The sequence below is a fragment of the Trichogramma pretiosum genome, unplaced genomic scaffold, assembly GCF_000599845.2.
Source record: "Trichogramma pretiosum strain Unisexual culture from Peru unplaced genomic scaffold, Tpre_2.0 scaffold6, whole genome shotgun sequence".
NCBI classification, from domain to species: domain Eukaryota; kingdom Metazoa; phylum Arthropoda; class Insecta; order Hymenoptera; family Trichogrammatidae; genus Trichogramma; species Trichogramma pretiosum.
Genome location: NW_019641678.1, coordinates 813556 through 825711, shown reverse-complemented (window position 1 = coordinate 825711; position 12156 = coordinate 813556). Strand labels below are relative to the sequence as shown.

At 43.8% G+C, this 12156-nt stretch overlaps 2 protein-coding genes across 4 annotated transcripts; one reads left to right on the top strand and one right to left on the bottom strand.

Moving 5' to 3' along the window:
* The first annotated feature begins 21 nt into the window (after positions 1 to 21).
* LOC106658066 (ensconsin) lies at positions 22 to 9104 on the top strand. 3 transcript variants are annotated; one of them, XM_014379879.2, is made up of 5 exons: positions 22 to 516; positions 3251 to 3672; positions 5535 to 6686; positions 7302 to 7403; positions 7919 to 9104. In XM_014379879.2, the coding sequence occupies exons 2-5, from the start codon at positions 3325 to 3327 to the stop codon at positions 8126 to 8128; spliced, it is 1812 nt and encodes a 603-aa protein (XP_014235365.1). In that variant the 5' UTR covers positions 22 to 516; positions 3251 to 3324; the 3' UTR covers positions 8129 to 9104. The 3 variants fall into 3 exon arrangements, with proteins under 3 accessions (XP_014235365.1, XP_014235366.1, XP_014235367.1); XM_014379880.2 differs by lacking the exon at positions 7302 to 7403; XM_014379881.2 differs by lacking the exons at positions 22 to 516; positions 3251 to 3672 and adding an exon at positions 4121 to 4518.
* Positions 9103 to 10530, bottom strand: LOC106658067 (60S ribosomal protein L11). The gene is made up of 5 exons (XM_014379884.2): positions 10452 to 10530; positions 10051 to 10179; positions 9815 to 9964; positions 9530 to 9677; positions 9103 to 9279 (listed from the first exon to the last, which is right to left on the bottom strand). The coding sequence occupies exons 1-5, from the start codon at positions 10455 to 10457 to the stop codon at positions 9152 to 9154; spliced, it is 561 nt and encodes a 186-aa protein (XP_014235370.2). The 5' UTR covers positions 10458 to 10530; the 3' UTR covers positions 9103 to 9151.
* Between the last annotated feature and the right edge of the window lie 1626 nt (positions 10531 to 12156).

The window sequence follows — 12156 nt, the reverse complement described above, 5'->3', positions numbered from 1 at the left end:
AAAACGCGACTAGTGTGTGTGTGCGTGTGCTGCTGTTTCAGCGTCGGCCGCTACAACAATATACAACCAGTATATATGTACAGCTAGCGTTGGTTAAATAGGTTATGTCTCGTGACGCCTGTGCACACTGCAGCAGTAGAAACATCGGAACTAGCAGCAGCAGCAGCAGCTCCCAGCTGCACAGCACGAAGATCAGTCAGTTGTGTTTTATTGACGGTGAATGTGCTGTATATACACACGGACGACAAGACGACGACGACAACGTCAACGAGCTCACAGCTGCGGAGCTGTATGATAAATACGAGCCAGACGCGAGCCGAACTTTTACTTTTTTGGACGTGCAGCTCGTCAACGCGAATATTGGCTTGATTCGTGTGTACTTTTATAATAGAGAACCTTCTAATACGCTTTGTCAGTTTGCGTGCAAAGGAGTCGACGACGACGCGGCTTGGCAGCCGACATGCAAAGCGATGTCTGGCGATGACAGGACAACAACAACGACCACAACGATGAACGGTAAGTGCCGAAAAGCAAAAAACAAAAACAAAATAACAAAATAAAAGACATAAGAGCCATCGCCGACGAATTCGACGCAAGTGAGCGCGACAATTGACACTCGAGCTTTAATGGAAGCTCGGCGAGGCTCAATTGTTCGTAAGTTGCGGTTATTAGCCCTCTCTGCAGCTAGTCAGCGTCAGTTGAGCCCGCATATTGCAGTCGCGACTTTGACCCTTGGCCCTGAAAAGCTTTTAATAGCTTCCTCGCGGCTTCCGCGCTCTGCGTATGCTTTTTGCACACAATGCGTACGCGTCGACGTAGGTATATATACCTATAAAGAATTGCGGCCGCCGCGACTCACGCACGACCGTGAATTTTTATAGATTTCGAGTCAACGTCAGTATCGTCTCGGCTGCCAAACCGACTTCTCTCTCTCTCTTTGCGGTCGTGCGTGCGAAAATTAGCAGTATTTTCGGCGATAAGCGCACGAAACTGGAGGATGTATAAATATAAAAACGGAGCGTTCAAGATTAAGTCTCGCGGCAAGTCGCAAGTCACTTTTCTCCTTCTCCTTCGTTCTTTCCGTCGCAATTCGCTCTCGATATCGAGCTTAGACTCGTATCGAATATAACGTATCCTCGACTCGGCAAAAAAGCTCTGGCGGCGCTCGAAGTTTTGTCAAGCTCGCATATGGCGCACCGCTGCATTATCGTCGTGTGCTCGGTTCCTTCCGAGTAATAACAACGCATTATTATTTTCATTAAAGACTAAGTGCGCGAGTAATTGTCTTGAAGAAACCGTGACGGAGATAAGGCTGTTCGTGGCTTTAATTATGAGAACGTGTAAGCCAGCAGCAATGCATCGATATGCGCGATCACCTTGAAAGCAATCGAGCGCGTGCGAGCGACTGTATTATACGTACGTTTTTATGTGTGTACATTAATAATTTACACCGGTCGACTGTATATCGATGCGATCGACCGGGAGGCAAAAAAATAATTTTTTTTCTTTCGTGTAACTTTTGTAATTTTGTACGTGTATAGAGTCACGCTGCCCGAGCGCGATATAATATACACGAGGCTTTCACCTCTCGGTGTATTACACGTCGCATGCGAGGATTAGGTAATGCAATGCAGCTTAAGCAGCAGTACCAGAGAATTCGCGATAACAATTGCTGCGCGTTGAGTACGCGTGTATAAAAATCCACCGAGTTTACTGGGTACTTCGGTCGCGGTATATGTGCGAGAAGTAAAATCTCTTGGGCTGCCGCCACGTTCATCCGAATCTTGTGTATATGATGTAGAGTATACGCGCGTCGCGATCGATTATTCGGATAGGCCGAGCAGCAGCAGCAGCAGCCGTCGTGCTCCAGCGGCCTATTTAAACTATTGTCATCGTGATAACATGCAGCGACAACGACAAAAAAGTAAATGGAACACGAGCTCGGCGTGTTTGCTTGTTGTCTGTCGGCGTCTCTCTACGAAATAGTTTTGTTTGACGCGAGACACGTCTCGATGCTCGAGTAGTCGGTACATTGTAACACACATATTACACGAATCCGGAATTTTTTGTTTTCGTCATCACAGTTGCTTACACATGTGCCGCAGACACACACCTGTCGTCGCTTGTACCGGCATTTCACGGTTTATCGGGCGCGCGTCGCCTTATCTCATGTTTAGTTACACATTATACAGCGGCGTACGAAATACTGCCACTTGAAGAAACCGCGGCCAGTTCGAAAAACTTTTGATCGAAGCTTTTACGTAAACTTAAGCTTGTGAATTGTGATGTACACAGACGTGTATGTATGTTCACATGTACAGCCCAGGCATGTATACTATAATAGCAAGAGAACGGCGCGATGTAGCGGAGCGTGAAGAAATAGCGGTTGATTCCATCAAGCGACCATGGCAATAGCTGACTATCTCTTTTCCTCTTTTTTCCCCATCCCATATATCTCGCTGTTTCTCTCGAGTTCGCCTGGTGTAATATACGTACGTACACGGCATATATGCAACGTCGATCTCGATTCTCATTGTGCATTATTGGCGCTGTGTATGCAGCGACGCGACCACTGCGTCGCATGGCCCGCACGAGCATCGTGCACGAGTATTCCGAATGTACTATACTCCTCACCGAGACTACTACATGAACCTGCTGCAGGTCCGCTGGCTTCGTGTCCGGCCGCTTACTTACACGCGCGCGTTCGATGCATATCGCGTGCCTCGAACACATAACTATTCTCGGAGCGCTCGCTACTCTCCGCCGCTGCTCAATTATATCGAATCGATCCTTTCTACATCATTATGCGCGCACTAGCCACACTGGCTACTGCCCCTCGCACGCGTACCTGTGATTCGACTATACAATATCTATGCGAGTGAAAGAGCCTTCGCGCTATGTATGTGCGGTCTTTTTTATATAAGCCATTGTCATGTATTGGAGTGTACTAAAAGCCTGTATATAATACGATACGCAAGCTCAAAGGGAGTTTTTTACAGCTCGAGCGAAGCCGCATCGAGAGCAGTGCTCGCTCGAGTCGTAATTTTGCCCGCTCAACTATTGTAACGCTGTAAAGCGGCCACTTGTCTCGCTTCGTGCTCGATAAACGTCGCGTTAAACGGATCAGTTCTTTTTTCAAGTCGACTAGAGCTCTCGCCAAGTTGCGCGATTGGCATCGCACGAACGCTTAATAATACGTTATACCTTGGAGCTTTAATGTGATTCGAAGGGAAATCTCGCGTGCTTTTAGGTAGGAACGAGTAAAGCAGCGAAAACCACGCAACGACGCACAACAGGACGAGAGCACGACATCTAGACGTCACCATGGCCGAGGAGTCGAGAGGTTCACGAAGAAACTCGCTGTCGGTCAACAGCGGCAACGCCAGACCGAACGGCTTCTATCAGAGCAGCGGCGGCAGCTATAGCGCCCGCACGACGCCGCTGCCGTCGCCCCTTCAGTCGCCTCTGTCGCCGTCGAGAATACCGCGACTGACGACGCTGCCGTCGCCTCTGGCCTCGCCGACCGCCCTGAGACGATCGTCCTCCCTTAGGGTCAAAGGCGAGCAAGCCCGCCAGCTGCAGCAGCAGCAACAACAACAGCATCAGTACTACTACAACGACCATTTCCCGGCTATCGTCGAGAACGACGGCACACCGAAGCGCAGCCAATCGGTAAGCACGAACTTTATCATATAGTCTCTGTGTACAAATACAACTTTATATGGTGTAGAGACGAACCCACGCGGGAGAAAATCGAGCGATCGATCGGCATCGTGCGCGCGTATAAACGATTTATGCAATTGGTAAATATCACCCCCCGCCGCCGCCACTCGCTCGCTCGAGTGCAATCATGTTATATGCATGTGTGCATTGTATCACGTGCTTTACACCTTGTCCCAGTTTCGCCTCGCGTACGTGTGGAGATTATAAGTTTCCGTGCGGTATTATTATACATATAGCTGTGCCGGGGGTGGCAGGCAGCAGCTAGACTACGGTCTCTCGTCGTCGTCGTCGACGGCGCGACACACATTGCGTCGGCGCACTGACCGCTGGCATCGGCAGAGGCATCAGCATTTAACAGCAGCAGCAGCAGCCGATGCGCCAGTGCACGACTCTCGCGTGGACGAAGTGGTAGTGGTGGTGTTGGTGCTGGTGGCAATGGTTCCGTGACGTGCAATGCTGCTCTTGTAATATGCATAATACAAAGATATAGTTAGAGTCGATGCAGTGCGCGCGACCCCGAGATGCTGTATAGTTAATGTACATTACATCCTGACGAGTTTAGTTGACTTTTTCCGTCCCCTCGAGTCCGTGTAACAAATACGCGTGTCCAGTGCGCCTCATGAATCGCGAGTCCGTCCAGCAAGAGGAAACCCAAGTACCTGAACCGCAGGCCGCTGTCGTCCGATTGCTCCGTCCTTATGTGCAGTCGACGTCCTGGCCATCTCGTCGGTCATGGACAAGGAGCAGCAGCAGCAGCAGCAACGTCCACATCGGAGTCCGCACAGCTGTCCATCGGTACCAGTCTGACACAGATACAATTTCCCACATATCCGAGCTCGTCGATATCGTCTCTCCCTCCTATACTTATATAAAAAAAAGATGATCGTCGAGCGCGACGATTATTTAGGTCACGCACCCTTTTCCAGCTCGCTTTTCCATGCTCGACGCTTATATCTGACGTAGCCGCGCGTCTATACAGTTTATCGTACATCAACTTCACGCCCAATCGACTTGATGTATTATATTTTTGTTGTATCATTTCAAAGTTGTAGGTAGCTAATGTTACACAGTCGCTCGGCGTGTCTATATACTATGTACGTGGCGCGCGCGGTACCGATTTTCTACCAAGCCACGTTCACCCCGTGCACTTATATGTGTACACATTACAGCGCGTTACGGGTACACAACAAAGCCCCCCGTGAAATCGATCGACGAGACCGCAAACGTCAATGGCCCCTGTACTATGTTGACGCTAGGTACACGATCTATAACGCGATATAGTCTGCTCGAAGAAAAGCAACCGCCAGTTCTATGCACCCACACGCGTCACGGAGCATTCAATCGTACCGAGTTGGGCTTGGTTTTCCGTTTTTGCGCGATATATCAACGTGTAATATACATATATGGATTCGAGCCAAGCTACGGGGCGATCTCTTTACGAGACCTGCAAGCCATGCGCGAGTCGAGAGCTTGCGAGACTCAATGGGCACGCGTACGTGCTTTTCTTTTTCGCTCGTCACGTGTATATATTTACTCTGTCGATTCATGGGGCACAAACATATTCAGTTTTTCTCCCTACTTTTTTTACGTATGACGCGCATATCATGTGTCGAGCCGCCGGTTTTAGAAAAAAGCCCGATCAAGCGGTAAAGCACGTTTTCGAGAGCTTGATACTCGTTGACCTGCATTCGATAATATAATCACTTTCGCAGTCACTCGAGTCGAGTAAAATCAATAGCTCGTCGACCGAGAGCGTACACGTACTTTTTTAAAACGCCCCTTACAATAATTTCGTCTTGAATTTTGCGCAGAGTCTGTCGCTGACGCCACTGAGGAGCCGACACAGAGGCCACCATCCGCTTGGGCATCATCATCATAATCCCGGGCATCATCATCACGACGACTGCAGCGACGCCGACAGCGTGCGCAGCTTCGGCAGCGGCCTGAGCGTCGCATCGGCCTGCGAGCACGCCAACTTCGCCCTGAACGGCACCACGTGGTCGGGCCGCCAGCATCGCTACATCGTGCACTGCTCGACGAGCAATCTCAACGACGGCGACGAGTATCTCACGCCGACGCAGCGGGCCCAGCGGCAGGTGCGCAAATTCCAGGCCCTGCTCAAGGAGGCTCACAAGCGCGCCGACGAGCAGGAGCACGAGATCGCCCGACTCAGCCAGGAGCTCGTCGAGCTGCGCATCAAGAAGGTCTCGCCGGTCGAGGAGAAGCCCGAGGCAGAAATAGCCGAGGCGACCACGGCCACCGCCGGGGACACCGACGAGGATGACGACGACGAGGACGACGACGCGGTTTGCAGCGTGCGCGAGCGAATTCCCACGGAGAGCTCGCCGGTCAAGGCTGCAGCTCCCCCGGCGGTGGTGGAAGCAGTTGCAGCAGCACCGCCGACACCGGCCAGCGCCGGCAGCAGCAGCAACGCCAGCAGCCAGCCCTGCAGCCCACCGCCACCCTTGGTGATCGAGGAGATCGTCTGCGCGAGGAGGGGGCCCGCCTCGCTCTCGGACTCGGGCCACTTCGACCAGGACGAGGTGGAGCGACTGCGCCGCCAGCACTGCGACGAGATCAGCGAGGTGAAGCGCAGCTACAACGACAAGGTCGAGAATCTGCTGGGTCAGCTGCAGGTGCTGCAGACGCGGCTGCACGAGGAGCGGCCGGCCCTGGAGCTGGCCGAGAGCCGCAGCCGCAAGCTCGAGGAGGAGCTCGAGCGCAGCAAGCGCCAGCTCGAGGAGCACAAGGCCCTGCTGCAGGAGCAGGAGGAGCGCAACAAGCACCTCTACCTCATGATGTACTCCAAGGGCCGAGAGGCGGCCCGTTTCGAGGCCTCGGACGGGGCCTCGACGAGCGGCAGTGGCTCGTCGACCAAGGCCCCGGGCAGCCCCAGCAAGATCACGGTCGCGGAGCTGCTGCAGAAGCTCACCGTCACGCAGGCCGAGCTCGACAACGTCAAGGTCAGTTCAACGACTAACCATTCGATTTCACTTTCTGTTTCATGAGTATATCTATATATATAAATCCATACTCACGCCACATTTGATCTCGCTGGCTTTTATATGTAAACAATAATATATGAAATACAAATAGAAAGAAAAAGTCTTTCTGCGATGATAATGTTTATTTTTAATATTACTTGTTTGCCACGCTGTAACGCTAAATTCATCACTAATAGACATTGCGTACTTCATAATTACTAATAACACTAATCGGAGTTACAATATGTAATGGCGACTTTCTAATAGCTGCATTTCTCATGCTTACTTCCATAAATAATATATTGCGATACTTACACGAATCTCAGATTCGCTGCCAAATTGACTCTGACTCTTGATTCATTGATCGCGCATTAAAACAGAATTATCACGCAGAAAATCATGAAAAGAAAAAAATTATACTCTTTTGTCTATATAACAACATGTATTTATAAAAATTTATATTTGTCTGGCCGCTGCTCTTCCGTGCACACGTGTGTGTCGCAATCGCTCTCGTGTACTACGCACACACAAATGCACACAATTTTCGGCGTTAAAACCAAAATAAAACAAAACAAAAAATTCATCCCGACGCAGGATTCGAACAAATCGCCCAATCTGCTATCTTTGGCCATTAAAAGCCAAAGTTTGTTGAGTACTCAGGAGGCTGTTTCTCTCTGGGTTGTTGGCACGCGTAAGGTAGTGTATTCTTACTCTGCTGATGCTGTTGTTAATAATAATAATAGTACTGCTCTGACCGCTTAAGCTATGATGTATATTGCCTGTATTATTTAACGCTCCATTGCACAGCCTGTTTTATTTGCATCGAGCACTTATAATATAATATTATAATTATTATATTTATCTACGTAGAGCTGAGCTGATTTGTTTGTTTACTTTCGTTTTGGGGGCATGTTAATTTACCCGCGAATGCGCTCACTTCAACTGCAGGTGTTACGCTTACTTTTATTTTCTAAAGCTTGTCGCTTCGTATTGAACAATTTCATATTGTACACAGAGTTAAGAAGAAACAGCCTCTTTACTTTTTCAATGTTGGTGAGCTTGCAAAAGCCACACTGACTAGCGGTATGATCCTATTATTTTCAATTAATTCACTAGTTTGCATGCGTATGTAGATGTATATTATAACTTAGCGGATTAGTCAATACCGATGACTCGAAATCACTGATGAATTTTTAACATGACTTTTACAGGCCATGTACAGACGCCTCATGGATTCAAGAAGCAGCGAAGGGACCCTCGACGCCGAAATAACTCTGCAATTTCTCAAGTCGGCCGTTTATTATTTCCTCACCGATCGGGAAAACGTTCAGGGTCATTTGAACGCCATCGAAAGCATACTCGGTTTCACCGACGCGGAAAAGCTCAATATCGACAAGATTCATCGTACGTCTAGAAAATAATTTGATTACAGAACTGCTGCTGATGATTTATTTGTGTTCATCGATTCGTCTGCGATTAATTGTTTATACTTTGTGTTGTGTGAGTGTGCGCTTTGTGAAGTTGTCATTATTATCTTAATACATAGACCAAAACACCTGATAGGGTTTGTCATTTGTACATTTTATTTAAAAGTTTCAATTAAGCTTAGGATTAATAATTTTTTGCTGTTATACTTTCTCACTCTGACTTTTGTATTATAAATTCATGGTATTCTTGAGTCATTAAAAATATTATTAAACGAACTTAGCTAGTTATCAAAACGCAATTGACTCTTATACCAGCACATGGATCATTTTATGATCTTTAGACATGTTGCAAGGTTTAACTTGCATAAGCTAAAATTTTTCAAAGCAAGCAAGGTACTAGAATCTGTACAATCACAGTTTCATGTTATTGTGACATGAATATCATTGGTAACTGATCAGAGTTATCAAATAGGTTGACTGAATCCAATAGCGTTATTTATAATTGTCTTTGGACTAAAGATACGTAAGTTGTTGGTGATAAGTTAATTTATTCCTCTTTATTGTGAAATTTAAGTATTTAATGATCATCAATGTAATATAGTATTTATTTTTGTAATAAAAATAATTATTAATTTTAATTTTTGTGTAAAACGTGAGTTCCTGCTTTGATGATTTAAGATAAAAAATACCACTTAAGAAGTGGACCACAAGATTTACAAAGGTTAGTATCTATAAGTTTATTAAGGTTTTATAAACCTTAGTGTATTCTAACGAAAAAAATTGATTTCAATAATGCAGTAAAGATTGAAAAGAGAAAGTTAATTTAATTTTGTCTTTTGACGTAAATTTGTTTGAATTGTGAAAAAATGTTTGCCACTATAATTGATTGAAATCCATGTAAATATTTATGTTGAAGATTTCATCATTTTTTTGCAATAGGTATAAAGAATAAAGTCACAAATGAACAATTTTTTCTATTTTCTTATTTATTAACATGTAAAAACACTTACAAGCAATTTACTTCTTGCTTGCAAGAATGATACCGTCATATTTAGCCTGGAACCATTTCATCGCATCTTCTTTCGTCAGTTTGTGTTGGAAACCAACTTTTCCAGTCTTCCTCCTTCTGTGAGCAACATTGAATCCTGAAATCAATTTCAACAGTTATATTATGATCGAATATTAATTTTGCTTCAATGAAAACTAAAAGGTATTTAATGAGTATTGTTGCTTCCATTAAGTAACACACCTAGTAAGATAAGTAGGCATGGGTTGCAAATAAGAAGCTTTCACTCTAGCACGGGTTAATAGAAATAATAGATAAAGTTGACAGCAACAATATCTATTGATACCAAATAACGTGCAAAGTTTAATATAAAAGAGCATTATTATTACCTGGTCTGCCAAGTACTACGAAGAAGTCAAGACCGTAGATTCCAATGCTGGGATCGTATTTGATACCAAGATCGATGTGTTCTTGGATACCGAAACCAAAGTTTCCAGTTCCGGAGAAGTTTTTTCTTTGCAATTCGTATTCACGAACCTATAAAATAAATAAATCATGATGGTTAAACTAATTGTAATCAACAAGAATTATTAAAATGGTTGAAATATTAAATTGTTATTGTGAATTTGGTAGAACTTACATAATAAATATTTTGTTTAAATAAAGTAACTGACCTTCAATCCTTTCTCAAGAATTTCCTCAGCCTTTGCTCCTCGTACAGTGCAGTGTACAGAAATTTTTTCATTACGGCGAATACCGAACGAACGCACAGTGTAACGTGCCTTACTGAACACGGGTTGTTGTCCAGTAAGCTGTTCCAACACCTAATTAAATAAAAAATCACATCCATTCACTGTCACCTCTAGTAACTTCACTGTTAAATTTTTACAGATATGAGTTGCAAATATACCTTGGCAGCACGAGTGAGCCTATCACCGGACTCACCAACGCAAATGTTAAGACACAATTTGCGAATTTTGACCTCCCTCATGGGGTTCTTGGCCGGGTCTTTCTTAAGCTTGGGTTGCTTCTTTACGTCCTATTATAACAAACATTTTAGTAAATAACAACTAATTTTACACAGAAAATTATCAACTGCATTTAGGTTAGAATACACGCTGAACCGCGGCAGCATGGTACACCTTTTCGCATGCAATTTCTTTCAGAAAGTTGATTGATATAAAAAAATGAGGTTCATGTTATCGAAAAAATCTGTATTTTTTAAGCCCAAAACAATATTTATGAAAACTACTCTTTGATTAAATAAATAAGTTTGGATAATTTAATAAAAATTCCAGATATTACACGTACCGCCATGTCTGAATCTCGTAGAAAAAAGAACTTCTCCGTGCGAACGTGAGCACTCGCGGTTTGCGCAGCTTACGTGTTGTTTCACCAAGTTGCTACCACACGCAGCGCTCTAGTCGCCTGGCGGGAGTGCTCAAAAATGTATGATGCGCGAATTCAAAATTCATACTTGTAAGGTATGAAAATAATGGAACTGTCGAAAAAGTGACCCAATAAAAATTTTTTTACTTAAATTTTTAATTTTTCAAATTTTTATTATGAGTAAATTGTATTTAATTTTCAGAATGTAAGTAATAAAAGCTTCTAAACATACTAAATTTTTATCGTTACATTCAAAATTGCTTGATTGTGATCTTAGACACCAGGTCGCAAATTCTACGCGTACAGACATTTATTGAAAATTCAATTTAGTTTACAAACATGTGAAAAAATTTTCTTGCGAGGTCTGATTCAAAAACTCGTTTTCGAGCCCATCACGAAGCTTTCTAATTTCTAATTTGAAGAAAATGAAAATTCATTTGTATTTTTTTACAAATTAAAAATTATTTTTTTTAATTTTTCGTTCAAAAGATTCCTATTCCAGTTAGATAATTTTAAAATTGTTTTTTCATATTTCAATTATTATTGAAATATTTTTTTATGAGTATTTCTAAACTTCCCAATTTCTTAGCTCTTAAACAAAATAAGCACTAGTTTTTTTGCAAAAATGCAATCAAATTTTTAATAAATTTTTCTGAAGCCCTGGAACATACTTAAAATCGGAAAAATTGAAGGTTTTTTTAACTATTGAAAGATATTTCTTTGAATATCTTCAGATATTTTATGTAAAAAGAGGACTTTAGGAAGATGATTAATTATAAATATTCAGTCGTAGAAGTAAAACAATTATTTTATTGAAATCGTTTTTTATTCCCGTAGCCATCGCAATCGACGTCGCAGCTTTACGCGTTCATGAAATGATCCACAATTTCCATGAAAAAATACGGTGAGAGTTATCCCTCAGAAAACTACTCTTCTCGATAAGCTTCGACGACGCATTGACGCTGTTTTCCTTACTGTTTTACTTAGAAACCTCGTCATGAATCTCTGTCTCCAGTTCTGGACGATATCCGACTCTTCAGCGACGCGTATTTTTTTATTAAAGCTTGGCGTGTGGGGCAAACCGTGACGCATGATGAAGACCCGATAGGTTGACAGAAAGCAGGGCTCTGCCTGATATGTAGATCCGACTACTGTGGCTCGCCACCAAGGATAAGTTAATGTACTATCCGGAAATGCAGCCGATGTTGGCGTAATTGAGCTGTCATCGTAAGCACGGGCCGTTGTCTTAGGAATGTTTTTACGCCCAATCTGGATATAATGTATCGGATATTGTGTATTACATAGAAAAAGGACTTCATAAATCGATGACTCATGCATTCACACGATCGTATGTAGATTATAATACATCGTAATTTTGTACAAGCGTAATGGGAAAACTGTGCGAATCATCCGAAAATTATGTTGTACTCGGAGAGAACTATATGATCGGTATAAGGCTCGACTAGCTATATGACTCGTTACAAGGCGAATTTACTTATAAATTATAAAACTAAATTTAAAGAATGAAAATCCAACTTTGAGCCTCTATAGATTCATGAGAAATGGACCTAAGCAGCTGAAATTTTGATAATTGCCATTACACAAAGTACTATTTAAGAGTACAAAG